The 13,027-nt window shown below is 55.2% G+C and overlaps 4 protein-coding genes across 4 annotated transcripts; 3 read left to right on the forward strand and 1 right to left on the reverse strand.

Annotated features, from left to right (window-relative positions):
• Positions 1 to 492: 492 nt before the first annotated feature.
• MONBRDRAFT_30971 (uncharacterized protein) lies at positions 493 to 3,181 on the forward strand (the record flags this gene model as incomplete). The annotated part of the gene is made up of 8 exons (XM_001742306.1): positions 493 to 555; positions 665 to 743; positions 835 to 968; positions 1,066 to 1,119; positions 1,155 to 1,236; positions 1,342 to 1,952; positions 2,124 to 2,447; positions 2,702 to 3,181. The coding sequence occupies 8 exons, from the start codon at positions 493 to 495 to the stop codon at positions 2,855 to 2,857; spliced, it is 1,503 nt and encodes a 500-aa protein (XP_001742358.1). The 3' UTR covers positions 2,858 to 3,181.
• Positions 3,182 to 3,231: 50 nt separating this feature from the next.
• MONBRDRAFT_17271 (uncharacterized protein) lies at positions 3,232 to 4,509 on the reverse strand (the record flags this gene model as incomplete). Its single annotated transcript, XM_001742753.1, has 4 exons — positions 4,419 to 4,509; positions 3,928 to 4,138; positions 3,676 to 3,745; positions 3,232 to 3,519 (listed from the first exon to the last, which is right to left on the reverse strand). Exons 1-4 carry the CDS (start codon positions 4,495 to 4,497, stop codon positions 3,232 to 3,234), a joined length of 648 nt encoding a protein of 215 aa, XP_001742805.1. The 5' UTR covers positions 4,498 to 4,509.
• A 372-nt stretch (positions 4,510 to 4,881) lies between these two features.
• MONBRDRAFT_17272 (uncharacterized protein) lies at positions 4,882 to 7,188 on the forward strand (the record flags this gene model as incomplete). The annotated part of the gene is made up of 8 exons (XM_001742307.1): positions 4,882 to 5,356; positions 5,484 to 5,564; positions 5,687 to 5,759; positions 5,914 to 5,990; positions 6,137 to 6,242; positions 6,367 to 6,543; positions 6,625 to 6,726; positions 7,007 to 7,188. Exons 1-8 carry the CDS (start codon positions 5,288 to 5,290, stop codon positions 7,186 to 7,188), a joined length of 867 nt encoding a protein of 288 aa, XP_001742359.1. The 5' UTR covers positions 4,882 to 5,287.
• Positions 7,189 to 10,890: 3,702 nt separating this feature from the next.
• MONBRDRAFT_1579 (uncharacterized protein) lies at positions 10,891 to 12,577 on the forward strand (the record flags this gene model as incomplete). The annotated part of the gene is made up of 7 exons (XM_001742308.1): positions 10,891 to 10,986; positions 11,140 to 11,249; positions 11,361 to 11,532; positions 11,605 to 11,728; positions 11,821 to 11,949; positions 12,061 to 12,205; positions 12,373 to 12,577. Coding segments are annotated over 7 exons (981 nt in total), but the record flags the coding sequence as incomplete, so codon positions are not given.
• Positions 12,578 to 13,027: the final 450 nt, after the last annotated feature.

The raw sequence follows: 13,027 nt of genomic DNA on the forward strand, positions 1-13,027 counted from the left end.
AGAGAGAGAGAGAGAGAGAGAGAGAGAGAGAGAGAGAGAGAGAGAGAGAGAGAGAGAGAGAGAGAGAGGAATGCACACACACACACACACACACACACACACACACACACACACACACACAACCGCGAGTTTTTTGCACTTTGCTCGCTTGATCTCGGTTGGAAGTGGTCTGCTTCTTGGGGCGAGGTGTGCGCCGAGCATTCGTTGAACGACAGAAGAGGCTGCCAAGGGGGTTTTTGTTGAGGGCAGTTGGGTGCCTATATCGGCCCCTGTGCTTCTTAACTCCTTCCTGCTGCGCCCGAGCCAGGCCGCCTCTATTGTATTATTCAGCTCGAAGCGTCGAAGCAGCGGCACAAGTGCGTTGTCGGTCGGAAAACTCGGCAGGAATCAATCCATCTGGTCGCGTGGCGCGCACAGCTCACATTGCACTTGTCCGGGGTCCTGCTGGGTGCGCACTGTGCTTCATGTCATGTAGTGGATCCCAAACGGCGGATGCAGGTTTCCCCTGACTTTGCCTCATATGCCGAGCACCACAATGTTTTTCCCATGCTCGAGGTCGGCCACTTGGAATGACCGGTGCCATGCGGTTTTTTTTTTCTCGCTACAACGGCCTGTTTGGCCATGGGGGCGTACATTCTCTAACCGAGGTTCTCGGTGCGTGCAGGAGCTCCTGCAACAGCTGTTGGTGGAGCAGCCCGATGATCCTTTGGTGTTTCTGCGCGAACGCCTCTCACGAGCCAAGGGTACGCACCGGCGCTCAGATCTGCTTATTGTCTTACCAGCTGCTGCTCTGTCCACTTGCTCTTGCTCAAACTGAAAACGTGTCTGGTGCAGTCTTTCGCATCATTGTGTGCGGCCCGCCGGCGGCTGGCTGCACCACACTTGCACGCCAACTGGCAGAGAAGCTGCAACTGGTCTACCTGACCGTGGACTCCTTGCTGAACGAGGAAGAGAGCAGTGGCAGCGAGGTAAGAGATACCGACACCGCACATCATGGAATATCAGGTCGTTGCGCATCGTAGGTGTCATCCTCATCAATCCCTGCTCACCCCAAACGATCCATAGACGGGCTCACATATCAAAGATGCCCGCGCCTCGGGTAAACGCGTGTGCGGCCCAGTGTGATTCAAAAGGTCTTGCTGGAGCGCTTGCAGCGTACTGACTGCCAAGAGCGCGGCTGGGTGCTGGTCAACTACCCTGGCAGCCGCCCCGAGGCCCTCTCGCTGCAAATGTCGGGTACGTTGTGGAGATGGCTCTGTGGGAGGGGGCAGGGAGCGGCCCGAAACATGCACACGGCCATCTCAATCCATGCTTTATGGCGATGGATCACTATTTGCACAGGGGTTCTGTGCTCGCACTTCCTTCAGCTGGATGCCCCCGACTCTGTGTTAATGGCGCGCTACCCGGGCAAGCGCACAGACCCTCGCACGGGAGCCGTGTATCATGAAATCTACGACCCACCGCCGGCAGGTGTGCAGGTGGTCAAGGATGAAGGGGCGAATGACACGACCATGGCGACTCGTCTCAAGGAGTACCGTCGTCGCGCCGATGGGCTGCGTCGGGCTTTTGAGGGTGTGTGTTGTACTGTCAATGTCGACCAACCGCCGGCCGATGTCTGGCAGTATGTCTGGGACGTGTTGCGCACCAAACGCCAGTCAAATGCGCCCATTATCCCGCGCATGGCATTACTGGGTCCACCGGGCTCGGGTAAGACGGCACTTGGAGCCCAGCTGGCTCGCTTGTATGGTGCAGTGCATGTGCAACCAGAGCGTCTGCTACGTTCAGCCGTCGCAGCCGGTGGTCGCCTGGCGGCTGCTATCAAGCCCTACCTGGACCGCGGTGTCATGATTCCAGATCAACTCCTCACCAAAGTTGTGACTGAGCGTCTTTGGGAGCAGGACTGCATCTCCCGTGGTTGGATTCTGGACGGCTTTCCTCAAAATCGTGCGCAGGTGAGATTTTGTTTTGTACGGACACCCCCACCACTACTATGCACTGCGTTCGGAAGAGAGTTTCGCTCGGCTTGTTCGCTTTGCTCCCTGCTTTCTTCCTGCCTTTTCCACTTGAGTTTACATCCAGAAAGCTCACAAGATGCCGCACTTTTGCTGGCTGCGTGTAAACAGGGCGAGGGCTTGCATGCGGCTGGTTTCCGGCCCGCACGCGTGATGCTGCTGCAGTTGCGTCCAGCCACGTCGCTCTTTCGCCTGACCCAGCGGCGCATTGATACCAGCACGGGCAAGCATTATCATCTGGCCTTGGCGCCACCTCCAGAGGAGGCCGTGCCTCGTTTAGTGCAGCATCCTCGTGACACGGAGACAAACGTGCAACGAAAATTGGGTGAATGGCAGGCGTTCGCCGATGAGTTGCGTGATCTCTATCCAAATGCCGCCGAGGTAGATGCAGAGGAACCGATTGAGGATGTCCTGATTGCGTTGGAGGCAAACATGGTGCGGCCTCGAGCACATGATCCACGCGATGCGTAGAACGCACGAGCTCATGATCAGAAAGGGGCCCGTCAGTCCCTCGGGCAAGACTGGACACGACAGTCCCCTGTTGTTGTATTGTGCTGTATCTTTTGAGCCCACCTCGGATTTGTGCTCCTCATACACTTTGACCCTTTGACTTGTTCTTTTTTTTGCCTTCATGATTGATGCTTCTTTTGCTTTTTCACCTGGTGACAGCCTATTCAAATTTCCGACAGGTTGAAGGGGGGGATGGGAGGAACCAGAAATCGGATTGGGGTCAATTTGGAGAAACACGAGGGTTAAGAAGGGAAGAACACAAAACACAACTTGCCAAGTGGCTCAAGTGGGAGTATGTGTTTGTATCCAAGCCCGGTCGGCGCAGTGCACGCTGAAAAAGTGCCCGTGTGGCAGTGAACGAGCGAAAGGCAGAGAAACAGTACAACAGAGCAAACAAAAGGACGCTGCTCCACACTACCACGCCATAACTATTGAGCTAAGAGAAAGGACGGGAGGGGTTCAATGACAAGGGCAAACATGAAACAGGGGGCCACGAGGGAGTGGCAGAATCTCGTTCAAATTCCCAACGGGCTGGTGCATAACAGGCATTTGTCCTCCCCAAATGCACAGGCGGGGCAAGATATCAATCAAAGGGGAGGAAGAGGCGAGAGCAAAAAGGGCCGGCCCCGGCCCGGCCGGCGGATGCCCAAGAAAGAGCCAAAAAAAAAAAAAAAAAATTGAAACGGGCAGAGGAGTCATGATGTAGCATTTACTCCTTGCCAAACTGCTTGCCCTGGGTCTGGATAATGGCGATGATAATGCCAAAAAGACCAATGGCACTGCCGAAAATCTCCACAATCAGAATCTTGACGAAAAGAGCACCATTCTGGGCATCGGCGAGCGCGGCACCCGAGCCAACAATGCCGACACACACGCCGCAGACCAGGTTGCAGAAGCCAGTGGTGATACCGCCAGCAAAGAGCGCGTAGCCAGTTGAGGCATCCTTGATGGAAATGTCACCGGAGAATTCAAAGATGTCGCTAAAGATGGTAAACTCCTATCAAGATGTAGTCGGCGAACATGTCAAAGGGTGAGAGGAACAGAAGGTTCACCTTTGCTGATTGGAGATGCTGCATGCGTGACGACATATTGTGTGCACAGCACTGGGTTTGATATGGTAGGATGTACTCGAGCCAGGGCGTATGGGCCTGACCTTGAAAGCGTTAGTGAAGACAATGGCCATGATAATACCGTAAATGGCAACGGCCTCGCAGAAAATAATGCTATGGACCGGGGGCGGCCGAGCAGACAAATCTTAGTGAGGGCATGACATGAAGGGGTTTGGTGTCTGGTCATGTACATGTGTATGAAGGCGGGTGGACGTGAGGGCTTGTGCTGGTGCTTGAGTTCCTTGAGCCGGGGGTGTGGTCTAGGTGAGGCGTGGCCAGCCCTCCAGATTACAGACCTAATCAGGTTCTTGGTCTTGATGCGAGGGGCCATGACACCACCGCCGAGAATGCTGGCGCCGGTGATAAAGATACCCCAGGCCGCACCAACCACGGAGATGGAGATGGAAATGGCAATGCCAAGCGCTGCCCACATGTAAGGGGACGTTGTGCCCAAAAAGTCGTCAATGGTGAAGCGATAACCTTGGCTGGTGATGGTCATCCATGTTGCTGTGGACACGGGCACAAAGTCACGCGGCGCCAGGCAAGGAGCGGTCAGCAAGGTGAGAAGAGAGAAGCCAGCGATACCAGCAGCCAAAGCTGATCGAGGGGAGAATGGTGAAGCTGCCGTTTTGACAGGAAGAGTTCCCGCACTTCCAAGCTCATAACGAAGACACAGCACACGCAGACACTCGCACATGGACCACAAAGGGCAGCGGCCAGCTCAAGTCTTTCTTTATTTGTTTCATTTTCCTGTCGCATTCCCGGGTCAGAGGTGACTGCCACGTACCGACACCGATGAAGATGAGGAAGGACGTCACGAGGGCACCCTGGAGAGCCGTGCAGCAAGAAGCACTGGGAGGCGCCATGATGACGGTACGGGCCGAATGAAAAAAAGATGCAGAGAGAGCACAACGCGCAGAGAGAGAGAAGAGCAGAGAGAGAGAGAGAGAGAAGAGAGAATCTTTTGTTTGACAGACCACACCGGCGTGTGTGTGTGTGTGGTGTGTGTGTGTGTGTGTGTGCGGAAAGTTTGGAGGGTTGCGGCTTCTTGGCTTTTGTATCACCACCACCATGACTGTGCCTGACTGGCAAGGGGTTCTTTGGCCCTTGACTTTCAGCTAGTGAGGAAGAAATATCCATCATACACAATTTGACCCCCGAAAAGGGTCTGACAATTCTGGGTGGTCTACAATGTCAACTGGTAGCACCAAATCGTCCTTCTTTTTCTCTTTGTGTTTGTGTGTGGTGTTTTGATTGACTGGATCCGAGCTGGCTACTGCTGCTGCTGGTGCTGCTGCTGGTGCTGCTCCGCCCTCCCGCCCCCTCTGCGCTGGGCCCTGGTTCTGTTCTGGGTGCATGCTTGGTCGGTCTCTCCGTCACTCGCTGTTGACTTGTGTGTCCTGCTTCATCACCAAATACGTTCTCGAACACTTGTCGCCTGACGGATAGCGGTCGTTGGGTCTTTGTGGAGTGCGCACATCGGCTGCAACATCAGCAAACGGCGCACCAGCCACAAGAGGCGGCGGCGGAGAAAGCGGCCATTGGTGACCCACCACCTCTGGTAGACTTCATTTCGCGCCATTGTGCGCGTCGAAATAAACTTTCTTTCCCACTGCAACTCCTGTCCAGCCCCGTCGCCCCAGTGGAACCAGAGACATGGCCAAGTTTGTTAAGAACGTCACGGTGATCGACTACCAGCGGCGTCGAGCCCCTTCCAAGCATTATGTACGGGCGGTCATTCTTTCCACCTGTCTTGCTCTCCTCTCATGTTCAACTCTACTGTAACTGCAAATACGGCTACAGGACTGGCACACCATCTCTCACAGCCAGCCTGCCCTTGCTGAATGTACAGGTGTATGTCATCACTGTGGTCTGGTCTGATGGTTCAGAGGTCACCATTTATCGCCGTTACAGTCAGCTCTTCGAGTTCCATGTGAGTCTTCTGTCATGTCCACCACCCGACCAGCCGCTCAATGTTTCTTCCACCTCTGCTATCATTCTACCTGCCACTTGGTCGCTGTTCACTCTTCCGATGCCATTTCATCCGTGATGCAGACATCCCTGCTGGACCGATTTCCCGAAGCTGCTGGCGCCACTGGCGAAGAGCGCATCATCCCATTCTTGCCCGGTTCGAGAATCCCCCCCCAAGTATTGGGTCTACACATGTGGAAAAAAAAAAAAAAAAAGAAAGGAAAAAAAATTCAGACGATCAAAGAAACTCAAGGGCTAACAAGCGCCATCGCCTCCACCCGTTTCTGCTCGACTGTCCACGACTTCAATAGGCAAGAAGATCTTTGGTCGTAGCCACACACACAAGGTTGCTCAATCCCGCGCCAAGCCCATTGATGAGTATCTTAAGGTGAGCGTAACAGTTCCCCAGCCGTTTCCGTTTGGCGGCATGATTGCTCCCTTTCCCATCTGCCAGCCACATGCCTTGTCCTTCGTCGGCTCCCCTGCTGTGTTCCTGATGCTCACGTCTGCACACACTCAATTCCTACCCATCAGGTGCTCATTTCCCTGCCTGCCGAGTTGTCTCGCTGTGACCTGGCACTGGAGCTCTTTGAGGCGACCAATACGGACATCGCTCCCCCCTCCGAGCAAGAGCGCGAACGTCGTCCAACCGGCATCTTCAAGAAGCTTTCAAAGTCAGATGACTCTGGCAAGGAGGAGCGCGAAATTAGCGTCGGTGATGGTTTGTACCATGTCGTCCATATCTCGTTGTTGGCCCGGTCAAGTTCCATCGCGATATACACTCAACCCACCTTCGCCATGCGCTCCGGGCTCTCGTGCTCTTTTGCCAGTGATGGTCTTGGACCAGTACCGCGCCGTGGCCGACTATACAAAGCAAGATCGCAAAGAGCTCTCCTTCAAAACGGGAGACATCTTTGAAGTTGTGGAGAAGAATGACAATGGTGCGGGCCGCCTTCTCACGCCTTTTCTCTCCCAGACCTGCCCCGCTCACGCTACGCTACCTTGCTGCCCACATGCTGCAGGTTGGTGGTTTGTGAGCAACGATTCAGCCTCGCAAGGTTGGGTTCCCGCAACCTTCTTGGAGCCTCTTGATGGTGAGTTGCCTCTCCTCTCCATCTTCATGCGTTCTTAACCCCCCTTTACACACACCTCGCTATCCGATTTGCTCTGACCCCGAGGCGAACAACCTTTCTTGCTTCTCACGCCTCGGTGTGGTGGTCGGCTTGCCGTCTTCAGATCCAGATAAAGAAGAGAAACACAGTGACGCAGTCCCAAAGCGTGGTAGGCTGATGACCGTTGGCAAGGCGGACCGAACTGATGCCTGCCAATCATTCATCTGTGTCGCGTTTCCATCCGCCCCCCTGCCGTGATCCTGGACCCACCTCGGCTCTTGGTGGTGGCTAGACGAGAAATACATCACTACGGCCGCATACGCTGCTTCAAGTGACGATGAAATTGGCTACGAAAAGGGCGTCGTTGTTCGTGTGCTCGAAAAGAAGTTGGATGGTTGGTGGCAGGTGGAATACCAGGGCAAAGTAGGCTGGACACCAGGTACCTTCCTGAAACGTATCGAGGTATGTCAGTGACGTCCCCCTTTTTTTTTTTTTTTTTTTTTTTCTGCTGTTCCTCTCTTTTCTGACTTGACCATATGCCTCACACCACTGCCACATTCATTTGTCGAGTTGCAGAACTCGAATGCAGGGCCGACAACCCTCAAGAGCACCCCGGCCAGCTCCACTGCAGCAACCAATGGCGGTGTTGTACCCCCCGCCAAGCCTCCAGCCCCGCAGCTCAGGAATGAGAAGGAGCCCCCGCCGCGCCGGGTATGCCTTTTGCTTTTGGTTATGAGGCTTTCGCAATCACTTGATCACCCAGTGGCATTGTGTGTCCATGTACCTCGTGTCTCACAAATCCCGCTGGTATGGAATTTTCCGGTTGTTTCCTACGACGGAGCGCAGGAGTCCATTCGCCGTCCTGTTTCAATTCACAGCAAGGGACCGTTTGCAGAAATTGAACGTGCTCGTCAGATCGCTGCACAAAATTCGGGTACCAAGCCCGCCAAACCGGCCGTGGTCCGTCATACCTGCAGCTTGCCGCCCTTGTTTCGTGCAGATCTCTAGTTACGGCCGTGCGCCAGAACTCATGCACAGCCTCTCGTCTTTCTTTTGCAGCCGGCCTTGCCCAAGAGAAATGCCGCATCTACGAACAGCGGCAATGATGCAGTCACAATTTATACATGTACTCGCAAGTGCGACAAGCAGGATGACAGCGGCATTGCGTTACCCGCGGGCGCCCGTGTTGAGCTGTTGGAAAAGTCAGAGACCGGGTGGTACTACGTCAAGTACGCGGGCCGCGAAGGCTGGGCGCCGGCTGATGCCTTGCAAGAGGAAAACGGAGTCAAGGCCACGGCCACATCCGGCGCCGGTGTTGGGCCCACCGTTCCTCGCAAGGTGGACACGCGGCCATCCGTTGCACCCCAATCTTCTGCAGGTGTGGGAGCCATTGCCGCAGCGCTGGCGCAGCGAGCAAGCACCATGGCCACAGGCACAGCCTCCAAGCCTTTAAAGCCCACCAAACCTGCGACACCTGGCAAGCCTGCGACACCCAGCAAACTCGCGACGCCTGCTCGCTCGTCTGGTCCAAAATCTGACGGGGCTACACCCCCTACCTTACCACTGCGACCCACCATGTCGGGTGGCACCAAGCCCGCCAAGCCGGTCAAGCCGGCCAAGCCCAGCACCCCTGATGCATCTTCCAAGCCTGCACCGGTCAAGCCGGCCAAGCCCAGCACCCCTGATACACCTTCCAAGCCTGCACGGCCCACCATGAGCGGGGTCAAGCCCAAACCGAGCCTGCCTGGCCGCCCGGAACCCGCCGCAAACAAGGTGCCAGCCAAGCCAGCACGACCTGGCCGCCCTGATCCGGCCAGCAGCGTTGGTGTTGCTGTTGCGGCTAGTCCTGCAAGCAATGCTAAAAAGGCGCGTGCAAAGTCGGACTTTGAGGGCCAACCGGGCGAGTCGATTTCTCTCAAGGCTGGTATGTCTTGTTGCACACAGTTGGTGATGGTTGTTGATGGTTGTGAACGGGAACCAACTCATTCTTCTTACCCGACTTGTTGTGTATCAAATTGTGTCTGACCTGTCGTCTAACTGTGGTGTGATTCAATAGGCGAAATTGTGACTGTGGAGGAGGAGGCAGCCACTGGCTGGTGGTTTGTCATCAAGGCGGACAAGAGCGAGGGGTGGGCTCCTGCCGACTACTTGGACCTGACGGGGTCTAATTCTGACAGCCAGCCTGGTGCACCGGCCAAGCCGGCGAAGCCGTCCAAGCCGTCCAAACCCTCGATGCCCGCCAAGCCATCACGGCCAGGTTCCAATGAGGCATCCAGTAACTTGAGGGACGACGAGTTTCTGGTCTTGGACACGGCCTACAACGCCGATGGTGAGGGGGAACTGAGTCTCCGCCCACGAGAAAAAGTCACGGTTCTAGAGAAGGCTACTGAGTGGTGGTTTTGCCGCAATGCCCAGGGTCAAGAAGGCTGGTACGTTGCGCATGCCTGGCATTGAAACATGACGGGGGTTGGCTAGGGCGCGCTTGCAAGGCGGGGGGTAGCTCATATGTATTTTATGGGCACGCGTTGGCTTGCCGTCATACAGGGCGCCGGCAAACTACCTGTCTAAGCGCTGAAACACACTTGATTAAGCGCTGGGTTGTGCATGGCGGTGTCGGCTGTTGAGGTCTGAGATTGATGACGTCCGGTCGCTGGGCTTGGTCTCCCACTTGTAACATGATATGGGTGAGAGCCTAATATCCTCTGGCTGCCTCGACTCGGGCCGCTTTGAAAGCGCATGGCCGCTCTGATCGCTAATGTCTTGACATTGACCCATCGACCTGCCTGGATGACTGGGGCCACGTCTGGCCATCCTGTTCTCGGCACGTCAAGTGTTTTGTATTCGTTGATTCGCGCCGCCTAGGTCGGCGTAGGCTCTCGATGGTATTGAGCTTGTCTGTTCCCTGTTGGCCTGTCTTCACTTGCAGCTATATGGTTACTTGAATGCCTTTGTGTTATCCGTTAGCCAGACCTTTCCATTTTGTTTTCCCTTTTTTTGTTTTTCTGATTTTTTTCTTCTTTTTCTTTTTGGTGAGTTGGGTTATGTGCCTTGGACGGATGGTGGTCATCCTGCTTTTCCAATCGATCCGTCCTGTGCCCCACTCCTACACAACCGTCATCCAGGACCAACTTCTGGGCATCAACAGAATCCAGACATAAGCTCTTGAAAGAGAGCCTCTTGAGGCACCCCATATCAGTCTAGGCTAGGTCGTTGATCAGTTTTCACGTGCTGGCTCATGCCTGCAGCCTCCACTGACATTTACCCCAAATAATCACAGAGGGGTACCGGCGACAACCAGGCATGGATGTTATGGATCCACTCCTCCCCACACTGCTACCAGGTCTGAAGGCCGTCGAGTCCTGGGTGCAGCACACACACACACACACACACACACACACACACACACACACACACACACTTACACACACACCTTTTGGACTCCCAACAACACCAGGTGCTTGCACGTGATTTCTGACATTTTCCCTCTCCTCTCATCAAGGTTCGTCAAGTTCGTGTAGCGCCCAAGTGGCTGGTTGGCTGCCCATCAGGTGCTCGCGCAGGCGCCTGCCGGCGCATGACGGAGCTGTGGCGCGCGTTGCTGTTGGCGGTGATGCATGCAGGAGCTGGTTGGGGAAGGGGTAAAAGAACGAGCGGGTGCTGTGTGTTTGCCAGCACACCTTTTGTTGTCTCGTGCTATCTATGGCTTGGCAATGCACAGCTGCACTCACCCGAGTGTTGTGTAATCGAAACCCAGGCTTGTTCATTAACCTGCATCGTTGTCCCAAATCATCGTGAGCTCCACTTGCGCGGCACCTGCGGGGACTCCTGGAAAGCACATCTTGCTTCTGGTTCTGTATTTTTGTTCTCGACATCACCGCAGCCATGGGCATTTTCTCCCTCGCTGTTCGGCCGACACTGCGCCATTTTCGCCCTCGCCACCTCTTGGCCCGTCCCACCCATTCGTTGTCCTCAAACTCAGACGTCAACGCCAACCGCACCAACTCCAAGCCCACGAACTACCGCCGCGCCCTCATGGCTGCTGCCGTTACATCTGCCGTGGGCGCTGCCTGCCTCGACCAAACTCAGGCCGAGAAAGCTCATCTGCCCAAGAACAATGCCGAAGCCCTCGCCTCCACCCAAGCAGCCAGTGATCAGCCGTTTGACCAAGGCCAGCCACCCTCCACCGCTGCCGTCAGTCGGGCCATGCTCCCTGATGCTGCCAACCCAGCTGGCAACGTTCACGGTGGCACCATCCTCTCCATGGTGGACGAGGTGAGTGATCCGAGCCCTGCTGTGTCCGCTGCCTCGCAAGGGCTCCGCCGTCAAGCCAGCCTTGTTGGTGGTGCTGGTCGTGCGTGCGTCCATGGCCCAGCGCACCTAGCCCGTCTCCTATCGCTGCATTAATGCCTCCTTTTGCTTGATCAGGCTGGTTGGACTGCCGCAACCCGATACATGAATCAAAAGCACACCAAGGATGCCAAGCCTGCTTGTGCTTCACTGGCCCGCATTGAGAAAGTGGACTTTCTCAAGCCCATGTAGGCCTCCTCCTTTCCCTCCCTTTCTGTTGCCTTCAAGGGAAAAAGAAGCACATGCCATTGTCATTGTCTCATCTCATTGTTTTTCTTTGCCAATTTCCTCGTTCGCAGGTTTATTGGTGAGATTGCTGAGGTGACAGCGCAAGTGACGCACACCTCACCCCACTCGATTGAGGTTGAGGTCAATGTCGTGGCCGAGAACGTCATGACGGGACAGAAGCGCACAACCAACCGAGCTCGTGCTTGGTACGTGTCCAAGGAGTTTCGCAACGGTGGCAACGCCGTGTCGCGACTTCTGGACTCGTTTGGCCAGGATCCTCGTAAAAACATGCCCGGTAGCCGCGACCTTGAGAAGGATCCTGTCATGGCCGTCCCTCGGATGAAATACGCTTCCGAGGCCGAAATGCAAGCCGGTCTTGCCCGCTATGAGAAGCAAAAGCAATCTCGTACGTGCCATCATCGCCCACCTGACAAGTCTCGTTTCAAACCGGCTATCCAGCACGGAGCACCACAGACGTTCATCCGAGGGAGAGTGTTTGCTCACCTCTGGCATTGTTCCTTTCGACCCCAGGCGATGATCGTGACACCATCGCGAGCCAGCATCCCGTTGAGGAGGGTGATGCCACTCTGATTCACGTCCTGCATCCCAGCGATTGCCATGCGAATGGTGTCGCACAAGCCGGTGCTGTCCTCAAGCTGAGTATGTTCTCGTTCTCGTGACCTATTTTACGCCACCCTTCCGTTTCCAGCTGACTTTGCTCACGCGTGTGGCTGATCCAATTGCCCCCTTTGAACATACAAATACAAACAGTGGACACAGCAGCTGGTGTCGTCTCAGTCCGTCACTGCCGCTCCAACGCTGTGACTGCATCTCTCGAGGCTGTTGACTTTATGCTTCCCCTGTACAACGGCGACTTGCTTGAGATTGCAGCGCGCCCCGTCTTCACTAGCAAACGGTGCGTGTAAATTCTTTGGACCTCTATGACACAACTTTTTGCAGAGGGCCAGCGCCCTTGTTGCACTTTGCTTGGAGTTTGATAGCGCCGCATTACGACTCAACGTGTCTATGCACATGCATGTCCATGCCCGCCACTCTCCGCTCGGCCTTTTGACTCGCCCATAGGTCCATGGATGTGGAGGTGAACGTGTATGCGCAGTCCTTGAACAAGGAAACCAAATCCTTGGCTGCGACTTCCATCTTCACCTTTGTTAGCCTGGACCGGAGCTACCGCGTGCAGGACGTTCCAGCCTTTGAGCCTCGGACCGATTCTCAGCGCGCACGCTTCGAGCTCGGACTCAAGCGCTACGAGACACGCAAGGCCGAGCGCGCTGAGGCAGCCAAAGCCACTAAAGCATAAACGATTTTCTGCATGAACCCCTACTCTGTGTCTTCTTTTCCGTCCGCCCCGAGTCGTGACTTGTGATAGCCGCTTTCATCCTTTTTTGTCTTTGTACCACGCGCAAGCATGTGGAGCAACTGTCTTGATAGCGTCGTGCGTGTGCTTGTAGGTTTGAATTGCAATAATGACAATTGAATATGTCTTCCTTCAGACACAAATACCCAGACCATCCAACACCAACGCCAACACCACACACACTGACAGCCATCCGAAATGCGCTGCCTGAGCTCTCTACTGTTGTCACGGCCACACCGGACCCATGTGCATCCATCTGTCTTTGTCTGCACACGCGTGGATCGAAATCGAGACGACCACCCTCTTTTTCCGTAACCCTCTTTCGTCAAATTTGTGTGTGTGTGTGTGTGTGTGTGTGTGTGT

Source organism: Monosiga brevicollis, genomic scaffold, assembly GCF_000002865.3.
Source record: "Monosiga brevicollis MX1 MONBRscaffold_2 genomic scaffold, whole genome shotgun sequence".
NCBI classification, from domain to species: Eukaryota; class Choanoflagellata; order Craspedida; family Salpingoecidae; genus Monosiga; species Monosiga brevicollis.